This window comes from Pristiophorus japonicus, chromosome 12, assembly GCF_044704955.1.
Source record: "Pristiophorus japonicus isolate sPriJap1 chromosome 12, sPriJap1.hap1, whole genome shotgun sequence".
In the NCBI taxonomy this organism is placed as follows: domain Eukaryota; kingdom Metazoa; phylum Chordata; class Chondrichthyes; family Pristiophoridae; genus Pristiophorus; species Pristiophorus japonicus.
In genome coordinates this window covers 22,257,654-22,272,510 of record NC_091988.1, presented here as the reverse complement: position 1 = coordinate 22,272,510, position 14,857 = coordinate 22,257,654, and the positions used below count along the sequence as shown (strand labels likewise).

At 42.5% G+C, this 14,857-nt stretch overlaps 1 protein-coding gene across 1 annotated transcript in view; it reads right to left on the bottom strand.

Moving 5' to 3' along the window:
* The window catches only part of adamts9 (ADAM metallopeptidase with thrombospondin type 1 motif, 9), a 462,662-nt gene that overhangs the window by 132,433 nt on the left and 315,372 nt on the right, over positions 1-14,857 (bottom strand). The window contains exon 30 of the mRNA XM_070895215.1: positions 14,437-14,607. Coding sequence (XP_070751316.1) covers positions 14,437-14,607 — 171 coding nt within the window. The remainder of the gene's footprint in view (positions 1-14,436; positions 14,608-14,857) is intronic.

Below are 14,857 nucleotides of genomic sequence, written 5' to 3'. Positions count from 1 at the left end.
TGCACAGGAACATCATCACCTCCAAGTACCCTTCTAAATCACAAACCATCCTGACTGGGACATTCTTTCATCATTGGATCGATATCCTGGAACAGCCTACCTAACACCATTGTGGGAGCACCATCACCACAAGGACTGCAGTGGTTCAAGAAGCCCCACCAGCACCTTCTCAGGGCAACTAGGGATGGGCAATAAATGTGGCCTTACCAGTGTCATTCGCATCCTGAGAACAACATATAATAGGATGCGCTTAAAAAGAATATTAATAAAGTTGAAATAGAAAGGGAGAAAATAATTGCCAAATTAGTAAAACTAAAAGAGGATAACACCCCAGGTCTAGATGGTATGCACCCACGCATACTCGAGGAAATTAGGGAGGAGGTAGCAGAGGCAATAGTTTATGTAAAAATTCCATAGAAGAGGGGATAGTGCCAGAGGACTGGCAGACTGCTAATGTTGTTCCTATATACAAAACCTGGCAATTATAGACAAGTCAGCTTAAAGTCGGTGGTAGGAAAGATATTGGAATCTATACAAAATAAGTGATAGAAGAGCGTCTATAGATAGAAAATATAATAAAAATCGTCAGCATGGATTCCGAAAAGACTAAGTTATGGTTAACTAACCTGATAGAATTCTTTGAAGAGGTAATAGAAAGAGTAGGCAAAGGGATTGCAGTAGATGCCATGTACTTGGATTTTTAAAAGGCCTTTGATAAGGTATCACTTGGTAGGCTCATGACAAAGGTTAGGGCATGTGGAGTCCAGGGACAAATCGCTGAATGGATAGTAAATTGGCTAACAACTAAAACGCAGAGAGTAGGGGTAAAGGGTAGTTATTCAGATCGGAGGAAGGTAGAAAGTGGTGTTCCAAAAGGATCCATGCCGGGACCACTGTTATTCATAATTTACAGTAATGATTTGGATTTAGGAACAAGTAAGTCAATATCAAAATTTGCAGATATCAAACTGGGGGTATAGCTAATACTGAGGAAGAATGCAACATTACAAAAAAAAAAATTTGAAAACTTGTAGACTGGGCAGTTAAGTGGCAAATTAACTTTAACAGAGATATATGTGAGGTGATGTACTTTACAGGAAAAATAGAAACTTCAGCTATACCTGAGAAAATGCAGGCTCAAAATTGCCCAGGAGTTGCTCCATTTTTTTGGAGCAGCTTGATTTTTCTGGAGTATCATAAAAATCCCCATTTTGCACATTCAATTTGCGCCAGTGTAAGTGAGTTAGTTGGGATTTTTTAAGTTTAGTTTAGTTTTTTTCAAAAGGGGGCGTTATCAGCCACCTACCCCCATTTTGGCCATTTAGGCCACTTTGGACAGCTAATAGTTGCTCCAAACTAACTTAGGCCAGCGTATGTGGTCACTTGTGGCCGCACAGAAAACCCTTGCGGAGAGTTAATAAATCAGCGCAGGTCGGTACATCGGAGGCCAGCAGAACTTAATGACTTGACTACAGAATGTGAATAGGATCAAACAGCTATACAGAGCATCATATGACAAACTTCGCAAAGTTAACTTACTATACAACAGAAGCATTCATGGAAGTTTAAACTACAAAAATAAAAGAAGTAAAGAGACAAAACATATTTACAAAATTTTTTCAAAATATCCAAATAAAAAATAGAAGTGCCTCCTGCTCGTAATTCTTATGTTCTTATGTTCTTCCAGCCACCTAAGCTCACCCACCATCAGCCCGCCCCTTACAAATAACCCTACCTCACAGGGTCGGGGATCAGACCTCCAGGATTAGAACAGCACCTGGGGTCAGAAATTGGACACGTCTGGGGATCAGATCTTCTCTAGAGGTCGGGGATCGGACCGCCCTCGGGATTGGATCCCCCTACCTGCATGGGGTCGGTGATCGAACCCACCCTGTGGTTCGGAATTCCCCAGCCCCTGATCAAATCTACCCACCCCCCACCGCCCTGGCTTGGGCCCTGCACCAACCTGCTTGTTGCTGCCTTCTAGCCCGGGAAGGCAGCGGGCTGGCCTGTGCGGGAGGCCACTCGGCCTGGGACAGGGGTGGGACGCATCGGGTCCCACGCTGCAGCACGCACACAGAGGCTGGGAGCAGGAGCTACTGCGCATGCGCATACACTCCAACGCGCATGTGGAGAGCTGCCAGCACTGTTTCTGGTGCAGGGCCCTAGCTCCGCCCCCCAATCAACTGGCCACGCGGCGCCAAGCCCCGGGAGAGGCAGAATCGGGGGATGTTTTATCGGTGCCCTTTTCAGCCCACAAAGTCAGCGCATCTCTGGTGAGTGCACCAAAAAAGGGGTGGGAAACTGAATTGGGTAGAAGATTTACATGTAAACAAATCATTAAAAACAGCATCTCAGGTAAACAAAGCAATTAAAAATGCTAATAAAGCACTGGGATTTACTTAGAATAGAATCATAGAATGGTTGCAGCACAGAAGGAGTCCATTTGGCCCGTGCTGGCTCTCTGCGAGAGAACTTCAGCTAGTCCCACTCCCTCGCCATTTCCCTGTAGCCCTGCAATTTCTTTTCCTTCAGGGACTTACCAATTCCCTTTTGAAAGCCACGATTGAGTCTGTCTCTACCATCCTTTCAGACAGTGCATTCCAGATCCTAACCACTTGCTGCGTAAAATATTTTTTCCTCATGTTGCCTTTGGTTGTTTTGCCAATCACGTTAAATCTGCCCTCTGATTCTCGCCCCTTGTGCTAAGGGGAACAGTTTCTCTCTATCTACTCTGTCTAGATCCATCATGATTTTGAGCACCTCTATCAATTTTCCTCTCAACCTTCTCTGCTCTAAGGAGAACAACCCCAGCTTCTCCAGTCTATCCATGTAACTGAAGTCCCTCATCCCTGGAACCATTCTTGTAAATCTTTTCTGCACCCTATCTAAGGCCTTCACATCCTTCCTAAAGTGCGGTGCCCAGAATTGGACACAATATTCCAGTTGAGGCTGAACTAGTGTTTTATACAGGTTCATCATAACTTCCTTTCTTTTGTATTCTATGGGGCCGAAATTCAGGGTCTGAAAGAGACTCGTTAGTGCCCATTTGTGGCGGGCATTCCTAAAAATCAAATGGCCGTCGCTTTAGGGTCAACAGGCCGACCCGACCTAAATTCAGCTCGTAGATTTTTCGGCCTGGACCCCATACTGCCCAAGTGATATCACCACCAATAAAATGAAAAGAAAACCAATAAAAAATACTTACCATCAATTTTCACCTCACTCTGTGGATCTCCCACCGCGCGATGCCTCAGACAGGTTTCTCTGTCGATGCACCACTGCAGAGTGACACCGGCCTGACAGTGCAGCCTCTCTTAAAGGGGAGGGCCTACTGCCTCCGCCGCAGTGCAAGAATTTTTGCCAGCCAACTTGCCGATCGGCCGGCAAAATACTTGCCCCAGGTTCGGCTGGGCCTCAAAACGGGCAGCCTGGCACCCCCTCTTGGGAGGGGAGAGAGCGTGGTGACGTACACGTGCTGTGACGTCACCATGCTGATTGAAACTGGCGGGCCGCCCTTCCGACCCATTTTCAGCCAGTCAGCCTGGCTTTGGGTCGAAGGCCTGTCCCCATTATGATCCATTTCTTGCAGGACTTTGAAAAAAATTCCTTTGCACTTTTTTGCATTAAATTTCATGTGCACATGCCCGCTCCTTTCATCAGCCTGTCTGTCTTCTTGAAGTCTATCACTATCCTCTTCACTGTTCACTATACCTCCAAGTTTTGTGTCATCTGCAAATTTTGAAATTGTGCCCTATACACCTAAGTCCAAGTCATTAAGATATATCAAGAAAAGCAGTAGTCCTAGAACTGACCCCTGGGGAACACCACTGCATACCTTTTGAGTCAGATGGTTGTGGGTTCAAGTCCCACTCCAGAGACTTGAGCACAATAACTCTAGGCTGACACTCCAGTGCAGCGCTGAGGGAGCGCTGTACTATCAGAGGTGCCGTCTTTTAGATGAGACATTAGACTGAGAGCCCGTCTGCTCTTTCAGGTGGACGTAAAAAAATTCCAAGCACTATTTTGAAGAAGAACAGGGATGTTATCCCCAGTGTCCTGGCCAATATTTATCCCTCAATCAACATAACAAAAACAGATTATCTGGTCATTATCACATTGTTGTTTGTGGGAGCTTGCTTGTGTGCAAATTGGCTGCCGCGTTTCCTACATTACAACAGCGACTACACTCTAAAAGTACTTCTTTGGCTGTAAAGTGCTTTGAGATGTCAGTGGTCATGAAAGGCGCTATATAGATGCAAGCTTTTCTTTCTTTCTCCAGTTCAAAAAACAACCATTCACCACTACTCTCTGTTTCCTGCCACTAGCCTATCTATGTCTTCCCGAAGTCTATCACTCTCCTCCTATCTGTTCACTATAAGTTTTGTGTCATCTGCAAATTTTGAAATTGTGCCCTGTACACCCATGTCCAAGTCATTAATATATATCAAGAAAAGCAGTGGTCCTAGAACTGACCCCTGGGGAACACCACTGTATACTTTCCTCTGGTACGAAAAAACAACCGTTCACCACTACTCTCTGTTTCCTGTCACTTAGCCAATTTCGTATCCACGCTGCCACTGTCCCTTTTATTCCATGGGCTCCAACTTTGCTGGCAAGTCTATTATATGGCACTTTATCAAATGCCTTTTGGAAGTCCATGTACACCACGTCAACTGCATTGCCCTCGTCAACCCTCTCTATTATCGCATCAAAAAATTCGATCAAATTAGTTAAACACGATTTGCCTTTAAAAAGTCCGTGCTGGCTTTGCTTAATTAATCCACACTTGACCAAGTGATTGTTAATTTTGTCCCTGATTATCGTTTCTGAAAGCTTCTCCACTACCGCGGTTAAACTGACTGGCCTGTAGTTGCTTTTTTGAACAAGGGTGTAACATTTGCTATTCTCCAGTCCTCTGGCACCACTCCTGTATCGAAGGAGGATTGAAAGATGATGGCCAGTATTTCTGCGATTTCTAAGGATATAGAATTCAAAAGTAGTGAATAATGTTAAACCTGTATAGGTCCTTGGTCAGGCTGCACTTAAGAGTACTGTGCACAGTTCGAGTCTCCATCATGTTCCCTTTAGGCTGTGCAGCCGCGCAGCACTCTGGGGTCCTGCACAGCCAGTGAGTCGTCTTTTAAATTGAAAAAAATGCGTATACACAGACTGTTGAATGGGCCACACGGCCCAAAGAAAAGTTACAGGGAACATTGGTCTCCATAGTATAAAAAAGATATATAAGCACTGGAGAAATTGAAAAAAAGATTAACAAGGATGGTACCAGAACTGAAAGATTACAGCTATCGGGAAAGATAGCTTTTTTCTTTAGAAAATAGAAGACCTGATGGAGGTCTTTAAAATTATGAATGGGTTGGACAGAATAGCTGTGGAGAGAATATGTCCACTTGTGGGAGAATCCAAAACTAGGGGGCATAAATACAAGAAATGTTACTAATAAATCCAATATAGAAATAAGGAGATATTTCTTTACTCAGAGGGTGGTTAGAATGTGGAACTCGTTACCACAGGAAATGACCGAGGCAAATAGCTTAGATGCTTTCAAAAGGAATCTAGATGATGCATGAGAGAAAAGGGAATAGAAAGATATGCTGAAAGGCTGAGATGAGGTAGATAGAATGGGATGAGGCTCGTGTGGAATATAAACACCAAGACAGACTAGTTGGGCCGAATGGCCTGGTTCTGTGCTGTATATTCTATGTAATCATCCATCTGGGCTTGACAGTGGAGCAGCCCCAGGGCGGCTGTAACTGAGGTGTGAAAATTTGGTCAAGAAGATCTGCAGGAATAGTCTGGCATTTGTGTTACACAGCAGTGACATTGAACACCTATAATCGCGGAATGTTTGTACCACCAAGAATCGGTCTTTATCCATGCTCTGCTTCATCAAGGAGATGACTGAAGCCCTGTTCTACCATGCACCACTTAAACAGACTTCACAGCAACATACAGGAGCAACAACAGCAAAGCCAGTTATAACATGTTCTTAAATTGGTAGCTTCTCCAAATTATATGGCATAATTTATTGTACGTGTATAGCCATTCCTGTAGCTTAATACCTAATTAAGAAGGACTATTATTTCATTAATGTGTAATTGATGTTTAAAAAAAAAAGCAATACATGCTTCCCAGAGAGTGCTTATAATGCCTTCATATTGAGGCAATAAAATAACAGCTGTTTGAAGCAAAAAGGATGTCTGGCCAGCTGCTTGGATATATGGACTACATGAAGCAAGACATATTACACATGTACACAAGCAGCTGTCCTGTGGCACTGCATTCATAAAGATTGAGCGGGGCAGCAAATCCACTACTGGGCTTTTTCCACCATCACCAAAAGTGAAAATCTACCTGAATGTTCTATAGGTGACAATTAATGGTCTGTGGGCAGTAAGTTCTCTATGCAATATGGAAAAGCAACACATTAGCGTCTACAGAATACAGTAGGCATGGGAGGCGACTGCCCTAAAGTTGATAAGAGGTCACTTTCTCAGAGAAGCTGGAGGGATATCACAAGAAGTTGCCTGACTTGAATAAATGAACAAAGGTGAGAATTGAGGATGACCATGAATAAACATAAGCTACCATAGATGTACAAAGCCACTGATGCCAAAGTAAGTTACAGATGTCAGATGAGTTTGCTTGAGTGTTTTCATCTACTTAAGCCAAATTGTTACGCCACACACAATAAGTAATACAGATGGTTGAGAACAAGTACAGCAGGCCAAAAAGAATCACCTGTAAAGATGCAGCTGAAAAAGATTGAATTGTGATTATAATTATTGACAATATAGCTGACAATTATAATTAACTCAGTTAGTTCTCAACCATTCAATTTGAACTTATAGAGCTGGTCTCCAGTCGTCTTGGTTAATCCTTGCTACTGGACCAAGACCTAGCTCTGTCAAGCCTGTGTGGTGGCTGGTGTGCAACAGCCACTACATGTTAAAAAAATCCACATATAGGCATCTTCCACCCTTCAAGATATAGTTCGGGACCTGGAACTTTAGGTCCTTCATTGAAACACCTGTGAACTTCTTGACGTGGAAGCAAGTCATCTTCGATTCGAAGGACTGCCTATGATGATGATGATATAACGGCTTTCATGTAAAGAATGTCCCAAGGGATTTCACAAATAGGAATATGGAAAATGGATCCCAAGCTAGAGAAAAGTTTAGGAGGGGTAACTGAAGCCTTCAACAAAGTGATGGGTTTTAGTAAAGTTTTTAAAGGGGGTGAGTAATGTGGAGCGATTTAAGGAGGGAATTCCAACATGTAGGATCCTGGTGACTGAAGGCTCTGCCATCAATGGTGAGATGAAGGGAGGGGGAAGCACAACAGGACAGAGTAAAAGAAATAGAATGTTTGAAAGGGGATATAGAGCTGGAGGAGATTGCAGAGAAAAGATTGGGCAAGGCCATCAAAGGATTAAAGATGAGGACAGGGTTATAAATGTGGGGCAGATCCGATAGTTAAGACTTTGCAAACGGGTTTGAATACATAATATATTAAAACTATGCTACAGCCTAAAGTTTGCAATCATCTTCAGCCAGAAGTGCCGAGTGGATGATCCATATCGGCTTATCCCTGAGGTCCCCACCAACACAGAAGCCAGTCTTCAGCCAATTTGATTCACTCCACATGATATCAAGAAACGGCTGAGCGCACTGGATACAGCAAATGCTATGGGTCCCGATAACATCCTGGCTGTCGTGCTGAAGACTTGTGCTCCAAAACCAGCCGCGCCTCTATCCAAGCTATTGCAGTGCAGCTACAACACCGGCATCTATCTGACAATGTGGAAAACTGCCCAGGTATATCCTGGCTACAAAAAGCAGGAGAAATCTAATCCAGCCAATTATCGGCCCATCAGTCTACTCTCAATCATCAGCAAAGTGATGGAAGGTATCGTCGACAGTGCTATCAAGCGATACTTACTCACCAATAACCTGCTCACTGATGCTCAGTTTGGGTTCCGCCCAGCTCCAGCTCTCATTACAGCCTTGGTCCAAATATGGACAAAAGAGCTGTATTTCAGAGGTGAGGTGAAAGTGACTACCCTTGATATCAAGGCAGCTTTTGACTGAGTCGAGCATCAAGGAGCCCTAGTAAAATTGAAGCCAATGGGAATCGGCTGGCTGGAGTCATACCTACCACAAAGGAAGATGGTTGTGATGGTTGGAGGTCAATCATCTCAGCCCCAGGATATCACTGCAGGGGTTCCTCAAGGCAATGTCCTAGGCCCAACTATCTTCAGCTGCATCATCAATGACCTTCCCTCCATCACAAGGTTAGAAATGGAGAAGTTCGCTGATGACTGCACAGTGTTCAGTTCCATTTGTAATTCCTCAGATAATGAAGCAGTCCATGCCCGCCTGCAGCAAGACCTGGACAACATTCAGGCTTTGGCTGATAAGTGGCAAGTAACATTCGTGTCACACAAGTGCCAGGCAACGTCTATCTCCAACAAACGAGAGTCTAACCACTGCCTGTTGATATGCAGTGGCATTACCAATGCCGAATCCCCCACCATCAACATCCTGGGGGTCACCATTGACCAGAAACTTAACTGGACCAGCCATATAAATACTGCGGCAACAAGAGCAGGTCAGAGGCTGGATATTCTGCGGTGAGTGTCTCACCTCCTGACTCCCCAAAGCCTTTCCACCTTCTGCAAGGCACAATTCTCTGGACTCTGGGGAGGTACCAGCGGATTGAAAAGCAGCTAATGTAACGCCTCTGTTTAAAAAAGGGGGCAGACAAAAGGCAGGTAACTATAGGCTGGTTAGTTTAACATCTGTAGTGGGGAAAATGCTTGAAACTATCATTAAGGAAGATATAGCGGGACATCTAGATAGGAATAATGCAATCAAGCATACGCAGCATGGATTCATGAAGGGGAAATCATGTTTAACTAATTTACTGGAATTCTTTGAGGATATAACGAGCATGGTGGATAGAGGTGTACCGATGGATGTGGTGTATTTAGATTTTCAAAAGGCATTCGATAAGGTGCCATACAAAAGGTTACTGCAGAAGATAAAGGTACGCGGAGTCAGTGGAAATGTATTAGCATGGATAGAGAATTGGCTAGCGAACAGAAAGCAGAGAGTCGGGATAAATGGGTCCTTTTCGGGTTGGAAATCGGTGGTTAGTGATGTGCCACAGGGATCAGTGCTGGGACCACAACTGTTTACAATATACATAGATGACCTGGAAGAGGGGACAGAGTGTAGTGTAACAAAATTTGCAGATGACACAAAGATTAGTGGGAAAGCGGGTTGTGTAGACGACACAGAGAGGCTGCAAAGAGATTTAGATAGGTTAAGCGAATGGGCTAAGGTTTGGCAGATGGAATACAATGTCGGAAAGTGTGAGGTCATCCACCTTGGGGAAAAAAACAGTAAAAGGAAATATTATTTGAATGGGGAGAAATTACAACATGCTGTGGTGCAGAGGGACCTGGCGGTCCTTGTACATGAAACTCTTTTGAGTTTACCTGCGAAAACATAAAACATTAAATGGTGCCACCCGACCTGGGTGACACTCCAGACATTTACAAGGCCCTTTTTTTTTTCCCCCCTTTTTTTTTTGTGTTTTTTTTTTTTTTTTTTGGGCACTAAAATCACAATTTTCCCCAGTGCCCCCTATAAAAGGGAAGGGGGACACTAAAAGCACCGGCAATTAAAACAAATTAAACTTAAAAACGTAAAATCAAATTAAAATTTGGTTGCCGGGCGTGATGATGCACTCCAGTCCCTCCGGTGCCCACCTCTCGTCCTTGTACATGAATCCCAAAAAGTTAATTTGCAGGTGCAACAGGTAATCAGGAAGGTGAATGGAATGTTGGCCTTTATTGCGAGAGAGGTGGAGTACAAAAGCAGGGAGGTCCTTCTGCAACTGTTTAGGGTATTGGTGAGGCCGCACCTGGAGCACTGTATGCAGTTTTGGTCACCTTACTTAAGGAAGGATATACTGGCTTTGGAGGGGGTACAGAGACGATTCACTCGGCTGATTCCGGAGATGAGGGGGTTACCTTATGATGATAGATTGAGTAGACTGGGTCTTTACTCGTTGGAGTTCAAAAGAATGAGGGGTGATCTTATAGAAACATTTAAAATAATGAAAGGGCAGAGAGGTTGTTTCCACTGGTCGGGAAGACTAGAACTAGGGGGCACAGCCTCAAAATACGGGTGAGCCAATTTAAAACCGAGTTGAGAAGGAATTTCTTCTCCCAGAGGGTTGTGAATCTGTGGAATTCTCTGCCCAAGGAAGCAGTTGAGGCTAGCTCATTGAATGTATTCAAATCACAGATAGATAGATTTTTAACCAATAAGGGAATTAAGGGTTACGGGGAGCGGGCGGGTAAGTGGAGCTGAGTCCACGGCCAGATCAGCCATGATCTTGATGAATGGCGGAGCAGGCTTGAGGGGCTAGATGGCCTACTCCTGTTCCTAATTCTTATGTTCTTATGTGTAAGTCAGGAGCGTGATGGAATACTCTCCATTTGCCTGGATGAGTACAGCTCCAATAATGCTCAAGAAGCTCAACACCATCCAGGTTAAAGCAGCCCGCTTGATTGGCATCCCATCCATCACCTTAAACACCGTGGCTGCAGTGTGTACCATCTACAAGATGCATTGTAGCAACTCGCCACAGCTTCTTTGGTAGCACCTCCCAAACCTGCATCCTCTACCATCTAGAAGGACAAGGGCAGCAAACGCACGGGAGCATCATTACCTGCAAGTTCCCCTCCAAGTTACTCATCATCCTGACTTGGAAATATATCGCCGTTCCTGCTGGATCAAAATCCTGGAACTCCCTCTCTAACAGCACTATGGACTGCAGTTCAGGAAGGCAGCTCAGCACCACCTTCTCAAGGGCAACTAGTGATGGACGATAAATGGTGGCATCGCCAGCGACACCCACATCCCAGAATGAATAAAAAAAAAACACAAATATCTGTTCATTCAATGCATAAGAACATAAGAAATAGGAGCCTGCACCGCCATTCAGTAATAATCGTCTACCTCAACTCCACTTTCACACACTATCCCTATCTTCCTTGATTCCCTTAATAATCAAAAAATTGATTGCTCTCCATCTTGAATATACTCAACATAAGTCTCAAAAAATAAATCAAGCATAATTCTCCGCCTTATAGAAAAAGCCAATACACAACAGAACTAGAACACACTGGTGATTAGGTAGCAGTGGGTTCTGGTCACCGGCTTCTATGGTCCCAGACAATACTGATCCTCCTCTGCGGTTGCTATTCCAATATATTCATAAAACTGAGAGTAGCTAGGGAAATCATACTTTGTGTGAACTGATAAAAGAATCACTCCTTGCAATATTGCAATGATGTGGACTGGAAGGCAAAGATGAGACAATTTGCCTATTCACCTTTAATTGGTGCTTAATAAACTGAAAGAAAACTGTTAATGCCAGGTCAGTGTGTAATCATGCATTAAAGAAGAATATTCCCTGGATGAATTCGAACACTGTGGGAGGATATTATGGAACTATTATGTTACTAATGCCGAAAATTACTTTATATTAATCTCAACTAACTGTGTGCGCTAGCTCTGTAACCACAGTGAAACTTTACTCTCAGGTGCCTAATCATCACTGCAAACTGCAATAAAGAAGTACTTTGCAGAATCACTTGCTTTTTCTTATTAAACAAAAATAGTGCGCAAAGGTCATATGAATTGTACAATTACAACACAAGATTGTAAGTTTGTACCAAATAATTAGAAAATTATGCAAAAAGTAGAATAGGCCTTTCAATGATTTGTGAGTTTACAGAATTAAAATCGATTTGGGAAGGAAAACAAAACTTGCATTTATATAGCGCCTTTAACGTAGTAAAACATCCCAAGTCACTTCACAGGAGTATCATCAAACAAAATTTGACACCAAGCCACATATTAGGCCAGATGAACAAAAGCTTTGTCAAAGAGGTAGGTTTTAAGGAGCGTCTTAAAGAAGGAAAGAGAGTAGCGATGCGGGCAGGTTTAGGAAGGGAATTTTATAGAGCCGAGGGCTTTGGCAGCTGAAGGCATGGCGGACAATAGTGGAGTGATTAAAATTGGGGATGCGCAAGAGGCCAGAATTGGAGGAGCGCGGATATCTTGGAGGGTTGTAGGGCTGGAGGAGCTTATAGAGATAGGGAGGGGTGAGGCCATGGAGGGATTTGAAAGCAAGGGTGAAAATTTTAAAAACGAGGCATTGCTTAACCAGGAGGCAAAGTAGGTCAGCGAGCACAGAGATAATAGGTGAACTGGACTTGATATGGGCAGCAGAGTTTTGGATGAGCTCAAATTTATAGAGGCTGGAAGTTGGGAGGCTGGCCAGGAGTGCATTGGAATAATCAAGTCTCGAGGTAACAAAGGCATGGATGAGGGTTTCAGCAGCTGATGAGCTGAGGCAGGGGCGGAGTGGGGCGAAGTTAAGGTGGTGGAAGAAAGGTGGCCCGAGTGATGACACAGATAATTGGTCAGAAACTCATCTCAGGGTCAAATATGGGTCAAATGTGAACAGCCTGGTCCAGCCTCAGACAGTTGCCTGGAGCGGGATTAAATCAGTGGCTAGGGTACGGAGTTCGTGGTGGGGTACGAGGACAATCGCTTCAGTCTTCCCAATATTTAGTTGGAGGAAATTTCTGCTCATCTTGTATGGGATGTCCGACAAGTAGTCTGACAATTTAGAGACAGTGGAGGGGTCAAGAGAGGTGATGGTGAGGTAGGGCTTTGTCTCGTCAGCCTTCCTGTGCAACCCTGACGTTGCGTTTTCGCACTCTTTAATCTTTTACTATCTATAGAGAAGTGTTTTTCTCCCACAAAGAGAAGTAAGTTAATATAGGATTTTTATAACCAAGTAATATTGTTTACATAAATTTCATTCTTTTATGTAGATTTCTTCCTTTTTATGTAAATTCTTATTTGTCCAGTGGCACTTAGATAAAAATATGAACTAATATTAAATAATTTAATTTTATGTTTTTGTTTAAAATACAAGAGAGTTAAGACACATTAAGATGACACAATCTTTCCAACTTTTATAAAAAAGGATTTCTGCAATCTTTTTGCTTTTAATTCTTTTCATTATCCCCTGAAAATCCAAAGTTCAGCAGTTGCTGTTGTTGTTTAAGAGACTGTAAGTATGGTCAAATGAAAAACAGACTGAGGATCAAATTGCATGTCAGGCTATTCTGACCTTGGTGCCATTTTCTAACATTGTTAAAACATGGTACCATACATAATTTCCTTACAGATTAAGCATGAATCTGCGGGAACGTTCTTTAGCTGTGCTTTAAGTGGAGCTTGCTGCCATTCTTAAAACTCCCAAAACATTGGCTGTATACAAAATGGCCATTTCACTATTTTTGTGACAATCAATTGATAGTTAATAATCGTTAGATACGAATGTAATTTCTTCAAACAAATGGGACATAAATACAACAATTCATCTAAAAACGCAGCCATATGCAAACTGCACATCTGCAGTACATTAGTACAAATTTCCAGCAAAAAAAGAGATTAATTTGTGACCGTGGCTGTTTGAAGACTTTTCTTGGAAATATGCCTGCGAAATGTTATAAATTTCAAGAGCGTGCACAAATTTGCTTGCAGCCTGAAATTCTTTAACAAAGCAATGCGACACATCTAACTTAGTCTACCATAATGGGCTCTTTAATTGACTCCAGGTGCTGGAAGTGAAAAGAGGCTGAGGAGAGAGAATGGGGAGATAACTGCTCATTTAAAAAATAAAGACAAAATTAGCTTGTTACCCTATTATAAAATTTAGATTGTTTTGTGATCTACTTTGAGCTGAATTGTAATTTGTTATGTAGTGTTAAAAAAGTTAAATGCAAAGAACATTCTCAAAAAACCTTCACAATATAATATATTAATCTAGTAACTAGTACTTATTGGGCAGTAGCATTTAAGATGTTTGCATCAATGTGTAATATTTATGTAAGTAAATTGTACAGTTTGAATCTTGAAAAAAAAGTGTTTGCATTAACTAGATAAATGTAGGGAATTTACTATTTTACATTTAAAAGGTATCATAGTATCATTAAAGGACTGTAGAATTCAGAAATGTTAGATTGAATTTGTCTTTTAAGCTGAAAAATACCCAAATCTTTGTTCCTTCAGTTAAATGACTTTAAAGGTGATATAGAATTGGACTTATCCTCATTTCTATGCAGCAGAGGTTTTCTTTCCTCTAACTTTTCCGCTCCTTGGCCATATGTCAAACATCCTCCTAACCACATGAAGCCAGCCATCTGATCCTAGTTTACAAATCACACCTCAAGTAAGACTGGTGCATGCCAGGAAGAGTGCCTTTCTCTTGTTTATTCTGAACAGTGCTTTTGCTGTCTGCTGCAGCTGTTGTACTTACTTTTTCCCATTCTTCTATATGCCAGCTGTAAAGCAAACATTCCCCAGTTTGACAGTGCTGAACTGAAGCAGGTTTTGTAGATTGACTGCACTGGGAATCTTCAATGCTCTGGTTCGAGATCTGGCAGAAGACTTCTCGTTGCTGAATTCCACTTCCACATAAGACTGAGCACTGCAGAATTTGTAAAGGTAAGTGTCAGTATGAAACCTATTGTACTTTAATACAAATTTAATTTAAGCTTTCTTTAATTAATAAAATGTCTCGATTATGCACCTTTCTAAACTAAAATTCAGATTACTGATTCTTCATTGTATTAATATAGTATATCTGATCAGCTAAAGTATACTATATTACTATCCTCACTAGAATGTGAGAATAGTGCCTGGAACATGTAACTAATCTGAGAAAATTCAAGCACTAT